Raw genomic sequence first — 22,038 nt, 5'->3', positions numbered from 1 at the left:
TATTCTAATAATGTTGAATAAGGGGTATATATGAGTATACTTGGTTTGAAAACACTACTAAATAAGAGAACATAATATCAAAGTGAATTGGCATTCACCATTTATATTGAAATGAAAATTATATTCCCTTTGGTCTCCTTTTGGCATCTTAATTATGGAGGAAAATCACTTTAAATTGGCTTTTGACCATTTGTAATGAAAAATTTACACTGAAGAAGATAATATTACTCTCCCCTAGTCTTATTTTAGTGATGTACTTTGATTGATCACAAAATTCAACAAAGATTTTAAAAAAAAAAATTGTGGTCTAAAACAAGTTTATCAAAGATTTTTAAAATTTATGGTCTAAATCAAGTTTATATATGTAGTTATAAATTATGTCACTAAAATTTACCATTATCTGTTTAGAAAAAAAAAATCACTCATTAAAAAAAGTAAAAAATAAAAAGTTAAATAGTAAATTTGTTTTTAAATATAAAAAATATCATTCTTCTCGAAACAAACTAAATAAAGAAAAATGCATCACATAAATTGTCATTTACAATTGTGGGTTTTAACAACTATATACAACATAAGTACACTCACATGCTAATATTAATATTGCCTATTTTTTGAGACTAGATAGGAAAACACAAGTAAAAGAAAATGACAGAGAATGAATTTTAATTTCTGCTATTGTCTTCTTGTTCTACATCCAAGTTGAAACTCTCACCACAGATATGCCTTTCCATTCCAAGACCATCTCATGCTGTCTTTCTTCTTCAATCCTCACATTAAATGGAGTTTCTCTTTCATTCACCACTTCTTTGGCTTGTAATAAGTTTTCTTTGCTTATTCTCATACCTTGCAACCCGATTTCACTACAAGAATCAGAAACACTTGTCATCTCTTCCCAGTTTTGAAACCAAGAAAATGAGCACACTTGAGGTGCTAGAAAAAGGGATTCCATAGCAAGTCTAGCTTGTGCAAGATGAGATGGAAAATACAATTCCAATGACTCAAAAATCAATTGGTAATGTATCAAATTCTTGTTAAAGTATGAAGAAAAAGTATAGTTTGTGTTTTGATGACTATTGTCCATTGCTTCTCCATCACCAAAAGTGACAAGTCCTCTGTGTGTAGAAGAATAAGCTAATAACAATTCCTTAGCTAGTTTTAGAAACTCCAACGCCTCGATTCTACGCATTCTTTTCCCCATGTGAAGGAATTGAAACATACAGTTGAAAACCAACCATTCACTCCTTTTACCCCTTTTCTTCATTCTTCTCAATTCACTTGCCAATTCTTCAAATGTCATCTCCTCAACTTGTAATGTTAGGCCAAAAGGATTTGCATAATCAAGAAGTCTTCTTTTTGTCTCCTCAAATCTCCAATGATCACTTATTGATTCTTCCCCTGTTTTCTTTATGGATGTTAATCTCAAAATCTTTCTTTTTTGGCTCATGGCTTCAATAATTGGAGGCCATTGAATCCCTTTTCCCATGTCATAATCTACTATGTGAATGGTTTGTGCATCATCAGGCATAGCTTCTATAATTGCTAAGTTAGCAACCAAATGAGCAAATTTCCCTAATGGGAAAATTTGATAGAAGGCTTTGAATGCTGCTTCAATAATCTTGTTTGATTCTTGTCTCAAGTAACTTCCTTGATCCTCTTCTGTTTGCTGGAATAAGTTTGAAGCAACGCGTTCCAACGATTCACCTAAAGGATTTATTTTCCCCTTTATGCTTCTTATGATCACTTCTGCTAGTTCCTTGTGACCATTTTCCATTGCCTCTCCATAAACTGACAATAAATGATGAATTCTCATTTGGTTATCCATTTCTCTACTATTTCCTTGAAGTACATGTGAAACAACATCGTTTCTTGATTGTATTGTCGTTGAGGTATCAATGGATATGCTTGAAAGTTCAGGACTACATGAATCTCCATCTTTTTTCGTCTCTGAAGTGATTTTCATATTTTCATTTCCTTCACTTTCACTATCGTTTAACCATCGGGAGACATCAACAAACTCCATATCATCCATGGGAAGATCAGTAAGAACATCATCAGAGAAAAGGGAAGTGAAATCTGAGAAGGAAATTTCAGAGGAATCTTGATCTTTGGAGTTAAGTGAAGAATAATTAGAAACACCATGATTTTGATATTCATAAAAAGGATGAATTTGGTTAGTTGAAGACCATGAGTTGTGAAGAATCTCTGATTGAATCATCTTCTTGATGCTTTTTCTTACAAGGGAAGAAGAAATTTTTTCCTTATTTTTTTGTAGGTTTGTGTTACACTGTTTGCTCCCAATGATTGGTGAAGAGGTATATATAATATAGGAATGGAGGAAATTTTAAAGTAATTTCTTTATAACAAGAATTCTCAAAAGGGAAGTCATAACATTTGAAATTCCAACTTTGAGACTAGAAATTTTAAAAAATGTTGAGTTTTTTTTTACATCTAAAGAGGATTTGACGTATACGCCATGTAAATCATTTTAAAATTATCATTGTAATTTAACTTATTTTAAATGATTACAAATAACAATTAGGAAAAATTACCAATTACAAAAATATTTCTACCATCAATACTAATCCATTCTTCTCGAATAATTACATTTAGTCTCACTAATTAATAATTTCGTATTAAATTTTAAGTCACATACACCACTCCTTTAGATTTTATATATGACATATGACTTAAAGATACTAGATACATGTATTTTTGATACCAGATACATTCTGAAACACAAGGAGAGAGGTGAGCGTTAGAGAATAGAGGCGAGTGAGAAATTTAACATATATCTTTTGATACTAAATACGTATAACTTTGATATTAGATATATTGTGAAATACAGATACATCGAGAGAGATCGAGGTAAAAGAAAAGCGAGTGAGAGAGTTAGTGTATTCAGATAAATGCGAATCACGATTGAATATAATGTATTTGAAACTATTACACTTAATTTCATCCGTATATATTTGAGATACATGTCTCTAAGCGTGTCATACATGTATCTGACGAATTAAATATGATATAAAAAATAATTTTAAAATATGTAGTTAAATCCTAAATTAGTGAAGTTTTTATTGTTTTTTATAACAATTATCACTAATTTTTTTAGTAATAGTTGATATATTCTCCCTTTAAGCCCATCTTAGACAGATGCTATACAAATAAAATAGAAATTTGAACTGTTCTATAATTTCTGTGGCTCAGACAGAATTAGAAGATTCTTAGGAAAAATATGACCTAAAATAATAGACTAATATGTCTAATGCATAACCTCTAACTAATTGATATCACCTATATAGATCTTGTCTTATCTTTTAAGGTCTTACAAACTTACCAAACAGTTTATTGTAGTTTATTAGTAGTGCTAAATTTTTTATTATACTATCAATATATATAATTAAATTATGTAAGAAATGTTTTATTTTTTGCTTTAAAAATCAGCAAGCAAAGACAAAAGACTAATCAACTGTGTTTACATAATTTCTTCTTATTAAAGTTCCATGTTGAGTCATCTTTTTTTTCTTGGAATATTCTAAATAATTTTTTTAGGTTCCATATCATATCAGTAATCACTATAGGAAATTATCAAAACCTTTTATATTGCCACAATTTTGTCCTAAAATGTTATCTAAATATTTCATTAGCTTTAATTTCTTTCAACTACTTTTCTTTTTCATCTGTTTAAAAAATAATAATCATTTTTTAACAATTTTTTAATTTCAACTTTTTACATGACATGTTTATTACCACAAAATTAAAGAACATTTTAGTACAAATAACATATCTTTAAATTTAGATCATAAGATTTAAAAGTCCGTAACAGATCAAAATAAGTCAAACAAATTGAAACGAAGAGAATAACCATTTAGATAATAAACCGCACTGTCTTCTTCAGATTGAAAGGACAACATATGACCTTATTATGTGTTATTGATTTATGCTGTTATTCGACTATTTACTAAAAATATAGAAATATAACTTTTCCTTCATTCACAAGCTGATTTATTACATTTAAAAATTGTGAAATCATTAACTAAAGTGGACATGATGTCACTATATAATATTTTGTTGTCAAGAAAAAATCCAGATTAGTAGCAAGTCTTGATTTCAAACTATTAGTTGAAGACCATGAGGTACACTTCTTGATTTCAAACTATAATTAGTTGACTTATGCTGTTAGTTGAAGACCATGAGTTGTGAAGAATCTCTGATTGAATCATCTCCTTGATGCTTTTTTTTTTTTTTTTTTTCATACGACATTGAAGTCCGACTAAATTTGGATTCGCGCATGGAAGTCCCACATTGAAGGTGAATCGCTCCCTAACAAAGATGACTCCGTACTCAAGGGGACTCAAACCCGAGACTTCTTGGTTAGGGAATAGGGATGAAGGAGTACTTTATAACAAGAATTCTCAAAAGGGAAGTCATAACATTTGAAATTCCAACTTTGAAACTAGAAATTTTAAAAATGTTGATTTTTTACTTAAAATGAGGATTTGACGTATACGCTATCGCTATGTAAACCATTTTTAAATTATTATATAAATTATCTAGTTACACAAATATTTCTATCATAAATAGTTAAATACTATAAAATAATGGGAATTTTATCTCACTCGTTAATAATTTTGAATAGATTTCAAGTCATATATATATATAAATATAAATGATACTAAACACATGTATCTTTGATACCAGATACATTCTGAAATACAAATACACAGAACGAGAGAGTCAACATATGTCTTTCAATACTAGATACATATATATTTTATACTAAATACATTTTGAATAGAGATACATTGGAAGGGAGGCGAGAGAGGAGAGAGGCGAGCGAGAAAATCAGTTTATTTCAGATATATGTGAATCACACTAGAATATAATATATCTTGAACAAATTACACCTAATTTGACACACATATATCTGAGATATACGTATCTAAATGCGTCAAATCATGTTTCTGACGAAGTAAATGTGATACGAAAATAATTTCAAAACTAAAGTAAAGACACACAATTAGATCCTCTAATGAATTTTTTCTTATTTTTTTGGATCTTACAAACTAACAAACAGTTTATTATAGTTTAGTAGTGCTAAATTTTTTATTATACTATCAATGTATTATAATTATAAGTAAATTATATAAGAAATATTTTTTAGCTTTAAAATTCAGTAAGTAAAGACAAAAGACTAATCAATTGTCCTTACAGAGTTTCTTCTATTAAAGTTCCATGCTGAGTCATCTTCTTTTCTTGGAATGTTCTAAATAATTTTTTAGGTTCCATGTCATATCAGTAATCATTACAGGAAATTATCAAAGGTTTCCATATTGCCATAATTTTGTCCAGATTATTATGAAAAAAAACTCCCTAGTTTCAATTTATTTGAGCTATTTTTTTAGTTAATCTAAAAAATTATAATTTTTTCAAAAGAATTTTTTAATCTCAAATTTTCACATGAAATGTCTAAGACCAAACGATTAAAAAATATTTTGATATATTTGACATATCTTTAATTTTAAATTATAAAATCATAAAATCTTATTTACTTTCAAACTTCATATCAAAATAGGCCAAACCAATTGAAATGGAAAGAGCACATGTCTTCTTCATATTGAAAGAACAACATATGGCTTGATTATGTGTTATTGACTTATGCTATTATTCGACTATTTACTAAAATATAGAAAAATAACTTTTGCTTCATTCACAAGCTGATTTATTATATTTCAAATTTATGAAATCATTACTTAAAGTAGACATGATGTCACTATTGATATATAAATATTTTGTTGTCAAGAAAAAAAAATCCAAATTAGTGGCAAGGCTTGATTTCACTCTGTCTTCCTTTCAGCGTCACTACTTAAGGACACATCATTTTCCACATTAAATATTTTTGAAAGATTTGTTATTTTTCTAAACAACAATATTACTTCCATTTTTTTGATCTTTCTATTTCTTCTTTTGTCTTGATATGTCTTGCACATAATTTTGTTGGCATCTGGTGTCTATACTAAAAGTTAATTCCTTTAAGAACTTAAAAGTTAAATAAGTTGTTGATGTTGGCATTTGTGATAAAAAAAAATGGTTTAACTTAATTTAGGAAAAAATAGATAAAATATTCATTGAATTGAAATTGCATACCCAAAAAATAATCTAATGTCACGACCCAATCCACCGGGCCGTGCGGACACCTACTCTAACACCTAAGTAGGAGAACTCTCATATCCCCAAAGTTTTAAAAATGCGGAAAAATTGGGACAACTGACGAATAAAAGAAATTCATGTAATTTATAAACAAGAGTTTTTACACACAATTTCGGTTAAGACTTGAAAAGTAATTAATACCCCAGAGATCTAGTCTAAATATGTACAAGAGCTACTAAGAGTACATGTATAACAAAATAATAAAGGCAAAAGTGCTTGTTACCCCCCTGAACTTGAAGCTTTTTATTCAGTGTACACCTAAACTATATTCCGTTTTAATTATCCCCCCCCCCTCGAACTTGTTTATTCCTCCATCGCGTACACCTTTATTGTCCACCTGGCGTAGAAATCGACAACAAACTCTAGTAGGCGCGTGGGGAAGTAAATTTTTGCCACATCATAAAGCTACAACAGTAAAAAGACCATAAAATCTCCATTTTTCTTTAATTTTTGGCATCTTTTCAAAACTTTCTCTCTCTATTCTCTAACTATTTATTCTCCCTAATCCCTTCATCCTTTTCAAATTTCAGAATTTTTCTCTCTTTTTCGTTTTAATTGCATTTGCTAAATTCATGAATTATAATAGGAGACTTGGTTGTTTATGTGGGACTCCTCCATGTCTGAAAATTTCACGGACAAATGACAATTCCGGACGTAGATTTCTCGGTTGTAGACACTATAAAGTATGTATTGTTTCATATTTTTTTGCTTTTAATTTGCCAATTTCTTATTATGTAATTTTTTTTAACTTTGATTTTATAAAATGCAGTCCTTATTTTGAAATCCTTGCAAGTTTTTCAATTGGTATGATCCAGAATTTTCTAGCCAGGCGAATACTGTGATTTTGGGTCTGTTGAAGAAGACCAACAAACAAGAAAAACTACTGAAGTGTAGATAGATGTTAAAACTGATTTTGTGCATTAGTTTGATATGTAATGTGCTATTGTTCTTTGATTTAGTGTGTCGTTAATTTTTTTTTGTGAATGTAATTGTTATTAACGCAAGGTCTTTTGGTTCTAGGATTCTCATTTTGTGGATTAGTTTGGTTTGGTGTTTTAGTGATGTATGTTTCTACTGATTAAAGCTATATATATATAAATATATCTTTGTGTATGTTCAATTGACTTGTCCTTTTTTCATAAAACTACAGTTACATGTAATTGGTAATATGATAACAAAACACGAAATAATAACATAAAGGCATAACATAACTAGTGTTTTCTTGATCATCAAACACAACAACCACACAACTAAGAAGTTTTCTTTGAGGGTGATTTTCCCTTGGCTTGTGCCCTTGTTTGAATTCCAACAACTTTTGATCTGGTTTGAATATGACGCATAAACACTTTGGACTTGAAGTTCTCTTTGAGTCATGGCCTGTTTGCCTTTCCACTTCAGTCTCTTGGTAGGTTAAAAACCAATATCACCTGTCACATGCGCAGAACTCTGCACACCAGTATTAATCCTCCTACTGCTAGACAATCCTTGCTGAAATATTAACAACCTAGTTATTTTGGGACTCACATTTAAAAATATAATTTTGACAGTTTTATAAGACACTTACATTAATACATGTATATCCAGTATTAGTAACAAATACACCTTGTCCCACAACTCTTGGCCTCTTCTTGTAACCACTTCTTGCACCTCTTCTTGTACCAGTGTTGCTGCTGCTTGGAAGACTAGTGTGAGTAGAAAAAGAATAAAACAAGAGACTAAATTAATAAGTAACCTAATCTAATTTATAAAAGCAATTTAATGTGAATGTACCTCTTGAGTGGGTGTTGGTGTAGACTTAGGTTTAGTTTTTTTTTATACAATTTCTCTTTTTATGATTTGCTCCTCTGCAAATTGAACATGTCATTACTGTCCCCATTCTTGACAACTTCCCAACTTTTCTCACTTCACCAATTTCTCTTCTTCTGTTCTTTGGTGGCCTACCAGACATTTTTCTTGCCTCAGGTGGTTCAACTATTGAGTTTCTACTTTCAGGCCACATTTCCATGTTTGGGACTGGTTGAATGAAATGAGAATATGTCTTCAGATGTCTCTTTTCTATACCAACTTGAAATTGCTTGTGATGCATCCATGTTCAAGTGGTTCATTGCTGCTATACCATGTGCACATGGGATACCTTTTAATTCCCAAGATCTGCAACTACATTTCTGTTGACCCAAGTTCACAGTATACTTGTATCCCCCCTTCTAACACTTCAAATCCATCATCACCATTCCATTCAATATTGCACTGCATTGATCTTGTTACATTGGTATTGAATACCATCATTGCCATTGGAGATATTCCATATGTCCATGTTTCAGCAAATGCTCTTGACTTACTCACCCTACTTATCACCTTAATTCTAATTTCTTCCAACATAGTTACAATAGTCTTGTTCATAGGTCCCAAGATCCAAGCATTGAGACTCTCTGCCATGTTGTTATCTATACTATCACATTTTGAAAAAGTTTGGAAAAAAGCTTTGCACCATTTCTCTTTGTTGTATTTGATAAGGGCTTCAATTATACATGTTCCCAGCTTGGATAGAGCATTTATATTGTACTTAAATTGTGCCTCAAAAGTGGATCTAGCACAAGCCCAAAATTTCTTCCTTCTCTCTATGCCTTTCCAGTTTTGTGACCAATTTGCTAATATGTGTTTAGCACACATTCTGGAAATACTTCATCTGCAGCAGCTATTAGTCCCTGTAGTTGCAAAACAAAATAATAAAGATAGTTAAATTTTAATCAAATTAAATTAAAGACAAATAAAAAAAAATCCAGTTACCTTTTGCATATCACTAATGATAGTGATCTGGGAACCATCTCCTAGATTAAGATCATCTTGTAGAATGGTCATGAATCATTTCCATGTCAACTTGCTTTCAGTACCAATTACTATCCATGCTATTGAATACATTTGGTTGTTTGCATCCTTAGCAACAACTACCAAAGTTGACCCTTACAAATTCCTTTTAGAAAACACCCATCCAGCTTTATACATCTTCTGCATCCTTGTTGGAAACCTTTTTTCATAGCATCAAAACATATATAAAAAGAGTGAAACTGTTTCATCCCATTTTCTGATTCTGAATCTGTAAGCTTCACAACACAAGTGCTACCATGATTTGTTTGGAGTAACACATCCATGTAGTCTAGGATTCTGTTAAATTCTGCCACATGATCCCCCATAATTTCCTTTAAAACATTTTTTCTTGTTTTTAAACAAATTGTCTTGCCTACATGAACATTCAACTCTTTCTTCACCAAATCTTGTATTTCCCACTCTTTTATACCTGGTTGAGAAATAATCATATCTTTAAGATACTTACATAATAACTTTTAATTACATAAAATATTATTGGTGGTCCTGGTACATTTGTGTCTTAGGTTGTATGTCTTGATAGTGAAGTTTTCACTCCTCCCTTCTTTGCATGCATACAACAACCATGTACAACCATTTTTACACTTGACTCTTACTCTAGTACTCTCATTCACATACTTGTCTAACTCAACTCCTTTTTTATAGCATATTTTGTAACCGCCTCTCTAAATTCCTTTGCACTTTCAAATACCGAACCACACTGTCATATTACAACATCACAAGTAGAATCATCTATCACTCTATTACTCTTCTTTCTCCCCCTTAAACTCCCTCCTTCAAGTTCATCATCAGAAACAGGTTCTTCTTCACCACTTTGAAAAATATCACAATCAGAACTGTCATAGTATGGCTCATCCTCTGTTAGCTTATCCTTGATTTTTTTTTTTGCCTTTTTCAATATCTTCATACCCTTCATCAAGTACAACTTCACCTAAAAGCCTTTTGTTTTTTCCTTCTTCTTTCTCCTCATACTTTCTCTAAACTATCTCACATCTTCCTCAACAATCCTCAACTCCTCATGCACATCACTTCCATAGTCAATAGACTGGTCAGAACAAATAGAATCATTGTCTATATCTTCCTCTGCATTTTCTTGGGCACTTGGTTCAACTTCTTCTTGAATAGAAGGTTCAGTTCCTTGTTAGACAGTAGGTTCAACTTCTTCTTCAGTATTAGTCCAATCTATTGAAGAATAACTATCATCAGTTTCTTGTTAGACACCTGCAACTCCATCATTCTCAACTCTTTCACTAGATGGAAATGAAGAAGAGGAATCTATCCCTAGATCTGGTTTTTTTTTATTGTGCAGTTAAAGAACCATTAGATTCCCCGTGTGCATTAAAAGACTCACCCACTTGACTTAAAGATTGACTAATTTGACCTTCAATGGGACCCACATCCTCCAGAATAGTGTCATGATACACATAAATATTTATTGTGTCTCCATCATGCATAAATAATGAAATGTTACAAATGTCCATGTCATTTTTCAATTCCACCAGATCACCCCCTAGAGATGGAACTACATAAATTTTTCCTAACTTACTAATCCCAAAAGACTTAGCATAATCTGCAAGTTCAGGAATTGACAAATGATCTTCATCCACATTCTCTACATATTTAGTCCTAACCCCAACATATACTGGACCTACCCCACTCACCAAGATACCCCCAAATTTGAACCTTAAATTGAGGTACTTAGTAGACATAGTGTCAACCTATAACCACAATAATAATCAATATATTGTACAAGGCAACAACAACAAAACATATGCAACAACATCAAAACAGAGGCAACAATACCAAATCAGAGACAACAACAGGAAAACAGAGGCAACAAAACCAAATTTTACTCATAAGCATACAATTATACAAGAAAATTATAATATTTAACAAAACAAAAACATAATAGATGAATTGGAAACCTAAAACCCCTACAATATTGATTTTACTCAACAACTTACAAATATACATAAGGAAATTACAAAAAACCCCAACATTTAATAATACCAAAATAGAATATTGAAATCAAAACCCTAGAATCTTAATTTTACTAAAAAGCCCTAATTTTTTGAACTAATTACCAAAAACCCTAATACTCATGCATGCATAAGCTGAACAAATTCATAATAATACATTCATTAAGTGAAAATTCTAGCTGAAAACTATCAAACCCCTAATTGAAAGATCAATCAGAAACTCAATCGGAAACTATGGAAAAACCCTAGTCAAATTATGGCGAAACCTTAAACGAAAAATAGGGTAAAATATAAATGAAGAAGTAAAGGAAACAAACAATAACACATCATAAGAGTGGATAATCACTTACTTGGTAAGAATTTCAGACAAGATCGAAAGAAAATCGACCAAACGCTTCACGAAATTGAGCAAGAACTTCACGTCTAAGAACTGCAACTGACCCAAATCCAAAAAGAGTTCCGCGAAATCTGCCCTTTACTCCGTCGATTACACTTCTTAGAGAGCCAAAAGGTTTGAAATCTACCGTCATCGATTACACTTCTTAGAGCTTAGTGAGAAGTTTAGGTGAGAAGGTTTGACATTTATTTATCTAGGTGGCTAATATTTATCCAACTGGAAATTCACATCACCACTTTTGTCAACCTGTCATGCGCGTGTAGACACGATTGAAGTGGCCAGACCATACAAGTGTACGCGATGGAGAAATAAGCAAGTTTGGGGGGGGGGTAATTAAAACAGAATATAGTTTAGGTGTACACTGAATAAAAATCTTCAAGTATTAGGGTTCCCCCTTATCATACCACAACCCGATTATGGACTCTAATATAATACCCCTGGCTATAATCTAAATAACAATGATAGCACCGAGACCCTTAGTTTCCCCTAATCATACCACAACCTGATTTGAGACTCTACCATTCACAATTCCTCACACAAGCAAATATCTCCCATCAACTTGCATATCGTAACCCCCACATATAAGAACATAATGTACAATACTCACATCATTTCAGGAAAACATGTCAAATTCCACATTCTCAATAACAAGTAAATATGACAATCCAATGGTCCTCTCATAGAACCCAAACCCAAACTGTTATTGTACCGGTACGTGGTACCCGATCCAAGTTAGTGTGCCGGACGTAACACCCGATCCCATATATGCGTCGGAACGTGGCACCCGATCCAAGTTAGTGTGTTGGAACGTAACACCCGATCCATTCAACATACCACAATCACAATGTACATTCTCATAATCATACAATCAAGAGGTGATTCATGACATATAGTTATTCGTTCATACTCATTTACATAGGGTGTGATCAATAATGCAACATTCACATACATACATGCAATACAATGAAGCAATTACAAACATATATCACACAAACATGAAATCACAACCATCACCTACCCCTCGTTCATCTACTAATGCTTTCTCATACGGTATACGTCTGATTGAATACCTAAGGTACACGTACAACATCTTGATTCGGTGCACGAAAGCCTATGCATGAATTCTACCGTCAAACTCAATATACTATGCATCGAATAACGGATTTGAAACTACTCAATTAAATAAACCTAGCCTACCTGGGCGCCAAGCTACTGTACGGGATTATAGCTCCAAATTGGGTTTCCGAACGACAAGATGGTGGATTTGACCAATAATTCGCAAGTTATCGACCTCCTCACGCTAGAAATCTCCTTCTCATTCCTTCCTAAGTTAAAAGCAACCTTTTGAGGGTTTCTAGGGTGATTCACGCCTCTTTTAGGTGTTTTGGGAAAGAGGAGAAAATCAGACTTCGCGGCATTTACATTCTGTCTCGCCTATCCCGCTCTGGCGGCTACTTATCCCGCTAGAGCGTTGCCGCCCTGGCAGCATTTGGTCTGCTCTGGCGGGATAATGACCCCAGTATTTCCTGATGTTTTTTTTTCGCTTTCTAATTAACGACGGTTTAGATCATTACATCTAATTATCAATTCTTATAAAAAATGGTTATTCGACACTTTCAATTTTCAAGCGAAGTGCATTTTATTTCGCTACTTCCTTATTCTTCGTTGCTGTTATTCTTCTCTTTCTTTTTCTTCCTTCTTTTTCGTTGCTTTCAGCAATTAAAGTTTCTTGAACGTTTGGTTTTAAAATTTGACATGTCGTAAATGTGAAATTATTTCAAGTGAATAATATATTAAAAGATACAAAATATCAAGAGGAGACCATATCTAAATTTCACACTATGTAGAGGCAGAAGCGAACCCAGGATTTGAAGATGATGGGCTCACCATCAAAGACTAATGCACCTTAGCTAAAGCATGTCTCCTAATACCATTTTTTGTGATAATATTATTAACATATAAATATGAATAAAATGATTCTTTTATGTAAAGTATTGTTTTAAACTTTACTCTGCACTACAAAATCGCAAGTTCAAAACTAGCTAGCCCCTTTATTTTATCCAATATTTTTAAGCTTCTAAGATAAAAACGAAAAATGAAAAGCACAGCTTTGCAAAGCGTTTAAAGCAGGGCACCCATTCAACTTTAGTGCCTTAAAGATGCCTAATAAAATATATTTTATATCTCAAGGTATTTATACGTAGCATTTTTCGAAGATAACAGTTGCATGTGCACCCTCAAATGAAAATGTGGGCCCGCCTCTGTGTAGAGGAAATTTGAGTTGGTTGGAATATAGTGAAAGACTCCATGTTTAGCCATTAAAACTTATTCAAAGATCAATTTTAAAATTCGACGTGCCACAACATTGAACCGTTTTGAGTGAATATAAATTATAATATATTGAAAGATTCAAAATATTGAGAGAAGCGCATATCTAAAATATGAAACTATTTAGAGGAGATTTGAATTTGTCGAGATTGACTATTGATGGTAAGTAAATAAATGGTAAAATTTATTTTATGATTTTTCTTTTCAATTTTTTAATACCTTTATTATTGAAAAGGACCCTGATTTTATGTATAAAAAAGACTTCACAATACACTTAAAATTGAGATATGATATAACTTCAAGTGAGAATTAAGTTAGTAAAAAGAATTGTAGTTAGCCCATTTATGGACGAACTACCCTTAAAATTGGTGTAGTTTTGTTTTGAATTTGGGTCTGACGGATGATGGAGTTAAATTTGTTAGTCATAGTTCACCCAAATGAGCAAAATGTCCGTTCTGATATGTATTTTTAGAAAGGATTCCCTTTGATATGTAAGGTTCAGAAAGTGTTGTTTTGGGGCGGACTCGAAAATAAACGATCCATTTATTTATTTAAATAAAGCATTATTTAAGAGCTCCTTAAATTATTGTGGAAGAAAAGTTTCATCAAAATGATAAAGAAAGAGGCAGTTATCTTGGATTGGATTTTGGGATACATTAATTGAGAAAATAAGGGAAAAAATACAGAAAAAGGCAGAGAATATTTTAAAAAGATAAATATGAATCCTAACCAGCTAAAGACATGCCACATCGATTTTTGATTCCTAACTTTATATTAAGTATAGATAGATTACAAAAACATAAATATTATCATTATCTTTAATATGATTAAATAGTGCTAACAATTTCGTTACATTATCAATACATAAGTTAAAAACCATAAGATATGATTTTGTTTTCCCTTCAAAAATCAATAAGATAAAAGACAAAAGACTAACCAACTAGTTTACAAAGTTTCTTTTATTTAAGTTTCATGTTGAGTCATCTTTTTTTCTTGAAATGTTCTAAAGTGATTTTTTTAGTTCCATATCATATCAATAATCTTTATAAGAAATTGTCAATGCTTCTCATATTGCTACAATTTTGTCCTTAATGTAATTAAATAAATATTTGGATAAGAGACTACAAGTTTTCTTCAAATTGGAAGAAGTTAACATACGGTGGCTTAGTTATGTCTTATGTTGTTTTACGACTATTTACTATTTTTTTTACTACAAATAAAGAACAATAACTTTTTCTTCATTCACAAGTTGATTTATTTAATTTCTAGCTTGTGAAATTATTATTGAAAGTGGACATAATATCACTATTGATGAAAATAAAGAGATAATTATAATTCAATATTTTTGGATGATCTATTTCATAAAATATATAGTCAGTAAATATATAGGGTTCATATATATAAGTATAAACATACACATAGTATACATACATATAATATACATAATTGTTTTTGGGAATCCGATAGCTTGCAATTGCTATAATCTCTATCACAATTTCTATACTTCGAGTGAGCACTTTGTATGCACTGGGTAAACTCTTCATTATGTAAACTATAATAGCCTGCAAACCACACAAAAAATATAAACCGTACTAGGCAAGTCATAATGACAGACTCGACTCAGTAGCCATGGATTATAATATACATAATTATTATATTGATTTATATATTTTAACTAGTGCCTATAATTAAATTTGGCCGAAGGAACATAAACGAAAGAATCTCAATAAATAAAATATATTTCTTAGTAGTTTGTCTGGTCTCACTTTCTCTTTCTTTCAGCATCACTGTTATTGTAGGACAAATCATTCTCCTTATTAAATATTTCTAAAAGGTTTGTTTTATTAATTATATTTTTATAAACAATAGTACTTTCATTTTCTTTCTTTTCTATTTTTCCTTTTTTTGTCTTGATATTTATGCTTAAATATAGATGTTTGATGAAATGTGGATCATGATTCAATTTCTCACTTTGAAAGTCAAAACTATATCGTAATTATTGTCTTGCATTTCAAAACTTAAAATGTATGCATGCCCAATATATCGACTTGCTATAGATTTAGGCGTGATCATAATTGTTGTTTATATGATTGAATCATCGGAAAAGTTATATTTATTGTATAAATTGATCATGCCTTTTCTCTTTACTTTTACACCCATAATCCCTATAATCTAAAACTAATAAATCAAGACATTACTTACACTATCATAAAAGGGAGTGATCAACCCAATTTCATTAACACGGGTTGTGGTGTGTTAGAATGGATGCGTCCACTAGTGATCACAGGACCAGGTCCCTCAACAGAATAATAGTGCGGAAAATAAATAATCAAAAGTAAATCAAGCACAAGGATTTTACGTGGAAACCCCCTTGCTCAAGGGAGGTGAAAACCGTGATTTGTACTCACAGGATTTCAACCCAAACTCCGTTCACTCAAAACGGAGCAAAGCTTCATATTACAAACTCTTGTAACCTAGGGAGTGAACTCTTAATCCTTTCCCCCTTACTGTAGCAACTCTACTACAAATGAATCTCAACAATAACTTTATTGCCCACTAAACCAACTAACTCTAGTTGATCTAGACTTAAGGAACCCAACAATGCTAACTCTAGCCACCAACTCAGATCTTCGAAGATAAGAGCATAAACAAGCAGCAATTCTACTGCATCTGCACATCAACTAACTCTAGCTGACACTCCTAGACAACTCTACCCAAGAGAACATCAAAACAATGATATAGAGAGGCTTGACTAAAACATAGATGATTCGACTACCTAACTCTAGTTAATCCGAATCAACCTAAAGACTTAGACAAGCAACCGATCTACTATCATTTATAATTTAAGAGTAGATTTACAATATAAGAACACGTGACTTTTTTCTTTGTAAGCTTATGGATTTTTAGAATTCAAGACTTTTTTCACCAAAACTTAAGTTGTGTCTTTGGAGAAGAGACTAATATGATATGGACACAACCCTTGGAGCAAAGCCATTGGCTGAAAGCCTACTACTCTTAAAAGTTGTGCACCAACCACGTTAGATTTGACAGCTTTTAACAACTGTCTTTTGTCTTTTTCATGTACGCAGTTTTTCCTCGACCAGGTCCCTTATTAGTTCCAGAAATTTGTTAAATCATCAAAACTTCAAATCATCTTGAAATAACAATTTCCCCCCTTTTGATGATGACAAACTAATATCCAGCCACTTCAACTTTCGTCCCTTTGTTTCATTCAATTCCCCTATCATTAGTCTCAATACTAGAAGACCGAGTCCTTCTTGGATCTAGTCCCTTGTTAGATCCGAAAGTTTGATAGCTCATCAAAATTTAACATCAGCTCCAAAACAACATTTCCCCCTTTTTGATGATGGACAAACGTATTCAACTTCTTCCCCCTTTCACCAGTTCGCCCTATCAGCATGATTCTTCAAGTAACTGGTGGTCCCTTTGTTTCACCATTCTCGAGGTTTGTTAAATCATCAAAACTTCAAATCAGCTTCAAAATAACATTTTCTTCCTTTTTGATGATGACAAACCTATTCAAGTTTTCCCCTTTCACCAGTTCCCCTATCAACATGACTAGGAGGTCCTCTTGAAGTAACTGCATTGATCTCACTCTTCAAGTAACTAACATTGATCTCATACCTTAACTATTTTCCCCCTTTTGACATCATAATAAAGAGGTAAAGCAGTAAACCAAGTTGACAGAAATGTAGTTCAAGAAAATTCATGGCCACTTGGGCAACACTTGGCATGAGTGAAAATGCACAAAGTAATGAGACAAGTCAGTAGAAACAAGGTATTTTTCATTCGTAAACAAAATACTAGCAATCAAAACACATTGAAATAATATTATGAATGAGAACCAAGACAATACCCACTGAATTTCAACAGAAGAGTAGGAACCAAAACTGACATAGAAATTTAGGTAGAGATGGGGTCATATAGCAAGGGATCGGAAGATTAAGGTTAGTAGAGCATCTACCTGAGCATGGTTTTTCAGAAGCCTCTCTTGAAGTTCAACATTCTTGCTGCCAGTTCTTTTCAACCTGGTCCTGATTGTGCTATTCAGAAGTTGAGCCTTTAGACAAGCGATCTTAGTATCTTTGTTAGCAAGAGCAACTGTTATAGATTTCAACTCATGATTGAGCTGATCATGTTCCACCACCGGCTTAGACAAATTACTTTTGTTTCCTATCTTCCCTTTCAAATATTAACATTCCAAGTAAGAAGGTACCCTTTTCCCATGCCATATTTATCATCCTTAACAGATATGGTCTTGTGCATGTGTTCTAGCATTGTGGCAGAAAGATTGATAAACTCAACTTATTCAAGGCCTTTAAGATGAATAAATTAGTAGCCGACGAACTAGTTCCTGTTTTTGTTAGCTAGGCAACAACACCTTAATGACAAACTCAAAGCACCATGGATATTTCCCTTTAAGATACTTCTTAGGAATACCAAATGTATAGTATCGTGTGCTTGTGCAGGTGAAGTGAAGCTTTTGTTGATTGATTCCAGACAAGTCTCTCGAGCCTTCTTTCTCGCTCTCATCTTTTACACAACTAGAATAGTTGGCAAAGGCAATCTTTCGTTGAAAGTCATTTCAGTACATATACACTATAGATTCTCTTCGTTATATCACTTTTCTATCTCATATATCTTACTTCTTGATTAAGCAGCCCTAGAATCACTTCACTCCGGGTGTCAAGCCTACTCATCATCAAAGCAAGTCCAAGCCCATGCAAAAATGACAATACCTTCACCGCTAAGATTTGAGAGTTTGCTGATTTCCATAAAAAAACTATTGTGAGGCAGATCCTCCAACAACCAACCTGATCCCTTCCTTGGACATATTCAGAATTTCTCTTAAAATTTTCTCATTCAGATGGAAGAGATAGTTACCTACCTGAGTATTTAGGCTCTTATCATCTATAACAACCATGTTGTAATAGAAGTCTCTCACTTTTTGATTCATGCAACACATGTAAGTGACCTTCAAACAAATGGGTCCCACTATAAATCTTTAAAGAATCAGCTCGACTCTTCATGCCTGATTTTGTTTTTGTCATTTCAAGGTTAGACACCCTTCCACTTAGAATATTTGAAGTTCTCAGATTATCAAACCTTTCCTTTCTGGACATCATATTTTCCACCTTCTTCTTTTTGCTTGTTGAGCCTGGTCCCTCTTCACACTCAAGAATTTATTCATCAGAAATTTTTTTTTGAAGTGTTTTCAGAGAGGAGAAAAAAGGTTTTGAAAATTTCTAATTTTGAAAGGGGATTTGAATTTTTTGGGGAGATTGAAAGAAAAGCGAGTATAAAAGAAAATGAAAGGATGTATTAGGTACCTTGAAAGGAAGTGTCATTTGGTATTCAAATGATGGGACAATGGTGATACATGGATAATAGACACGTGGCAATTGCAATGGTTCTCATAAATAATTCAATATGCAATGTTAAGAGTGCTAACCTTCGAGAACGGACCGGGTCCCTCTCTATAGTTTGAATGTAATTGCCTATATTTGCTGGATTTGGCCAGGAGATGCAGAAATAGTACTTCAAGATCCATTACATGTCTAAGGACTTGTTCTTCACTTTCCTCCAGCACTTCCACCATGTGTGTATACCTACTAAAGGTATAAGACTGAATTTGCTAAAACGTACATTACTGAAAAACAAGGATACATGTTGCCTTTGCATAGTCATGAGAGGGTTAATTGCTTCAGGCAAGATCCATTCAGTCAAGTTTCAGGATCCCCAACTTCAATTTATTTATCTCAACCAGGTCCCTAGTCAAAGTTTTAGTGAAGATGTCAATAATTTGATCTTCGGTCTTACATAGTTGCATGCTGATATTTCCTTTCTCAACATTATCCCTCAGAAAGTGATATGTCACATCAATATGCTTAGTCCTTTTATGATGGACTGGCTTCTTAGCCATATTGAGAGCACTCGTGTTATCACACCATAGAAGGATAGTCTAAGAGATCACTCTAAAAACTTCAAGCTGCTATTTGATCCACATGAGCTGAGAACACCAAGCTGCATTTGCTACATACTTTGCCTCAATTGTTGAAAAAGCATCTGAATCTTACCTATTAGTTCCCCATGAAATGATAGAGGAGCCTAGAAAACGAGTCATTCCTCAGGTACTCTTTCTATAAACTTGATACCCTGCATAATCAACATCATCATATTCCTCCAAATAAAAAAAATCTCCTGATGGACAGAATAGAACCAGGTCTCTTTCTTCTTGAAATGTCTCAGGATTCTCTTAGCAACCTTCAAATGTGATTCCTTTTGACAAGTTTGGAATCTTGCATAAATCCCAACACGGAAAACAATATCAGGTCTGCTATTAGTGAAAAACAACAAGGATTCAATGATTCCTCTTTACCATCCAACATAATATATATTGTATTTATGTAGTCATATCCGTCCTAGTTTACATCTTTATACTTAAAAAAAGTTGCAATAGTGTATCTACAATCCTATTTAGAATATCAATCACTTAATGTAAATATTGTATCAACCTTATATAAACGCGTATAATTACATATATAAGAGATATTAATACATATTTTCACTCTAGTATACAATATTATATAATATTCTACAAAAAATTAATTTCATCTCTTAAGAACTTCAATCCACAAAACACCATCAAATTTTACCATGCTTCAAAATGACATTCCAAATGAATTTCAATGATCAAATTATCAAAATATCAATAAATCAGAAGATCCATTTTGTGAGTTTTTCAACTTTTAAAAGCCCTACAAATGGAGTTTAAAATTTTACTTTAATCACCTATCAATGTTTAAATTTTTGATGATAAACATCTGATACACTCTCAATTAATTTTTTTAACTAACCATGTCACGACCCAAAAAAAGACGTGATGGAACTTGTATATTTCCACCAAGACAATTCAAGCTCAACCCAACAAGAACAAAAGAAATGTGGAAAGATAAGGCAAGAACAAACAAAAGCGAAAAACTTATTCATTCTAAATAATACACCAAAATCTGATTATCAATGTATACAAGTCATTAATGTACATACAAAATTTGAAAGATAAATTCAAGTCTCAATTGTCTTTGCTTCTCAAATAGAGCAAAGCATAAATAAAGCAAAAGAGGGTCAATCGAGATGACAAAAAGCTACCTCTCAAGTCCTTCAACAAGCCTCGAAGTCAAGAGAAGAAGAAGATCACATGGGTTCGGGCTCAGAAACTACACAAGTGTAGAAGCAAGGAGTGAGTACCACCAACATGGTACCCAACAAGCAACCTAATAAAGTAGGTAACATAACTAATTTGAATACTCCTTTCATCCCCACCGAACCTCCACAAACTACAACCTGCACAGAAATCATCAACATAATAGTTCTACAATACACAAGTCACAAGGCTCAAAAATCATAGATCAAAAGTCATATTTCAATAACCAAAATGTATCAAATCAGTTTCTCTTAAGTACAACGCATTTCAGTCACAAATATCAACATATGCAACTCATATAAAAAATAAATCAATCCAACACAACAATTGTCTCAACTACATGCACCAAACAAGTCAAATATATGTATCAAATAGATTGATCACAAAGGTCAATATTTGTCGGAACTATTTCCCTTCGGCACAATGTAACTAGCCAAAACCATTTCCCTTCGGTTTCACATCAATCACTTGCCGGAACCATTTTTCTTTGGCATTTATGTCACTAGCCGAAACCATTTTTCTTCGGCTCTTGTCACAAAATATCACATGCTGGAACCATTCTCCTTCGGCATTTATCACAAAATTTCACTAGCCAAAACCATTTTCCTTCGGCTTTTATCGCAAAATATCACTTGTCGGACCATTTTCCTTTAGTTTATCACAAAATATCACTAGCCGAAACTATTTACCTTTAGCTTTTATATCAAGCGTCTCATCACTGTGTTAAAAAAAATCAATGCACACAAGTAATATCAATCACACTGGGAGACAACAACTCATATCATTCAAGTCCACTTTCATGCATTCAAGCAAGTCACCAATCAATCAAATAGGGATCACAACAAGGCAATTCACAATCTTTTATTATCATCAAGAAGCCTTTTCAATTCCCCTCGGACCTCGAGGCGTCGTGCCCGAGGCCACCCTCCCCCCACTCCCCGGACCTCGAGACCCCTCAACCTCAAGACGCTGTTCCCGGAGGCCCCCAGATCCCAAAACTTCGAGGCCCTCTAAAT

At 32.7% G+C, this 22,038-nt stretch overlaps 1 protein-coding gene across 1 annotated transcript; it reads right to left on the bottom strand.

Moving 5' to 3' along the window:
* Positions 1-503: 503 nt before the first annotated feature.
* LOC102600410 (nodulation-signaling pathway 2 protein-like) lies at positions 504-2,271 on the bottom strand. Its single transcript, XM_015314456.1, has one exon. The coding sequence runs from the start codon at positions 2,213-2,215 to the stop codon at positions 689-691; it is 1,527 nt and encodes a 508-aa protein (XP_015169942.1). The 5' UTR covers positions 2,216-2,271; the 3' UTR covers positions 504-688.
* Positions 2,272-22,038: the final 19,767 nt, after the last annotated feature.

The sequence above is a fragment of the Solanum tuberosum genome, unplaced genomic scaffold (assembly GCF_000226075.1).
Source record: "Solanum tuberosum cultivar DM 1-3 516 R44 unplaced genomic scaffold, SolTub_3.0 scf00293, whole genome shotgun sequence".
Taxonomy (NCBI): domain Eukaryota; kingdom Viridiplantae; phylum Streptophyta; class Magnoliopsida; order Solanales; family Solanaceae; genus Solanum; species Solanum tuberosum.
The sequence above is the reverse complement of the archived record's forward strand: the minus strand, read 5'-3'. Positions and strand labels throughout refer to the sequence as shown.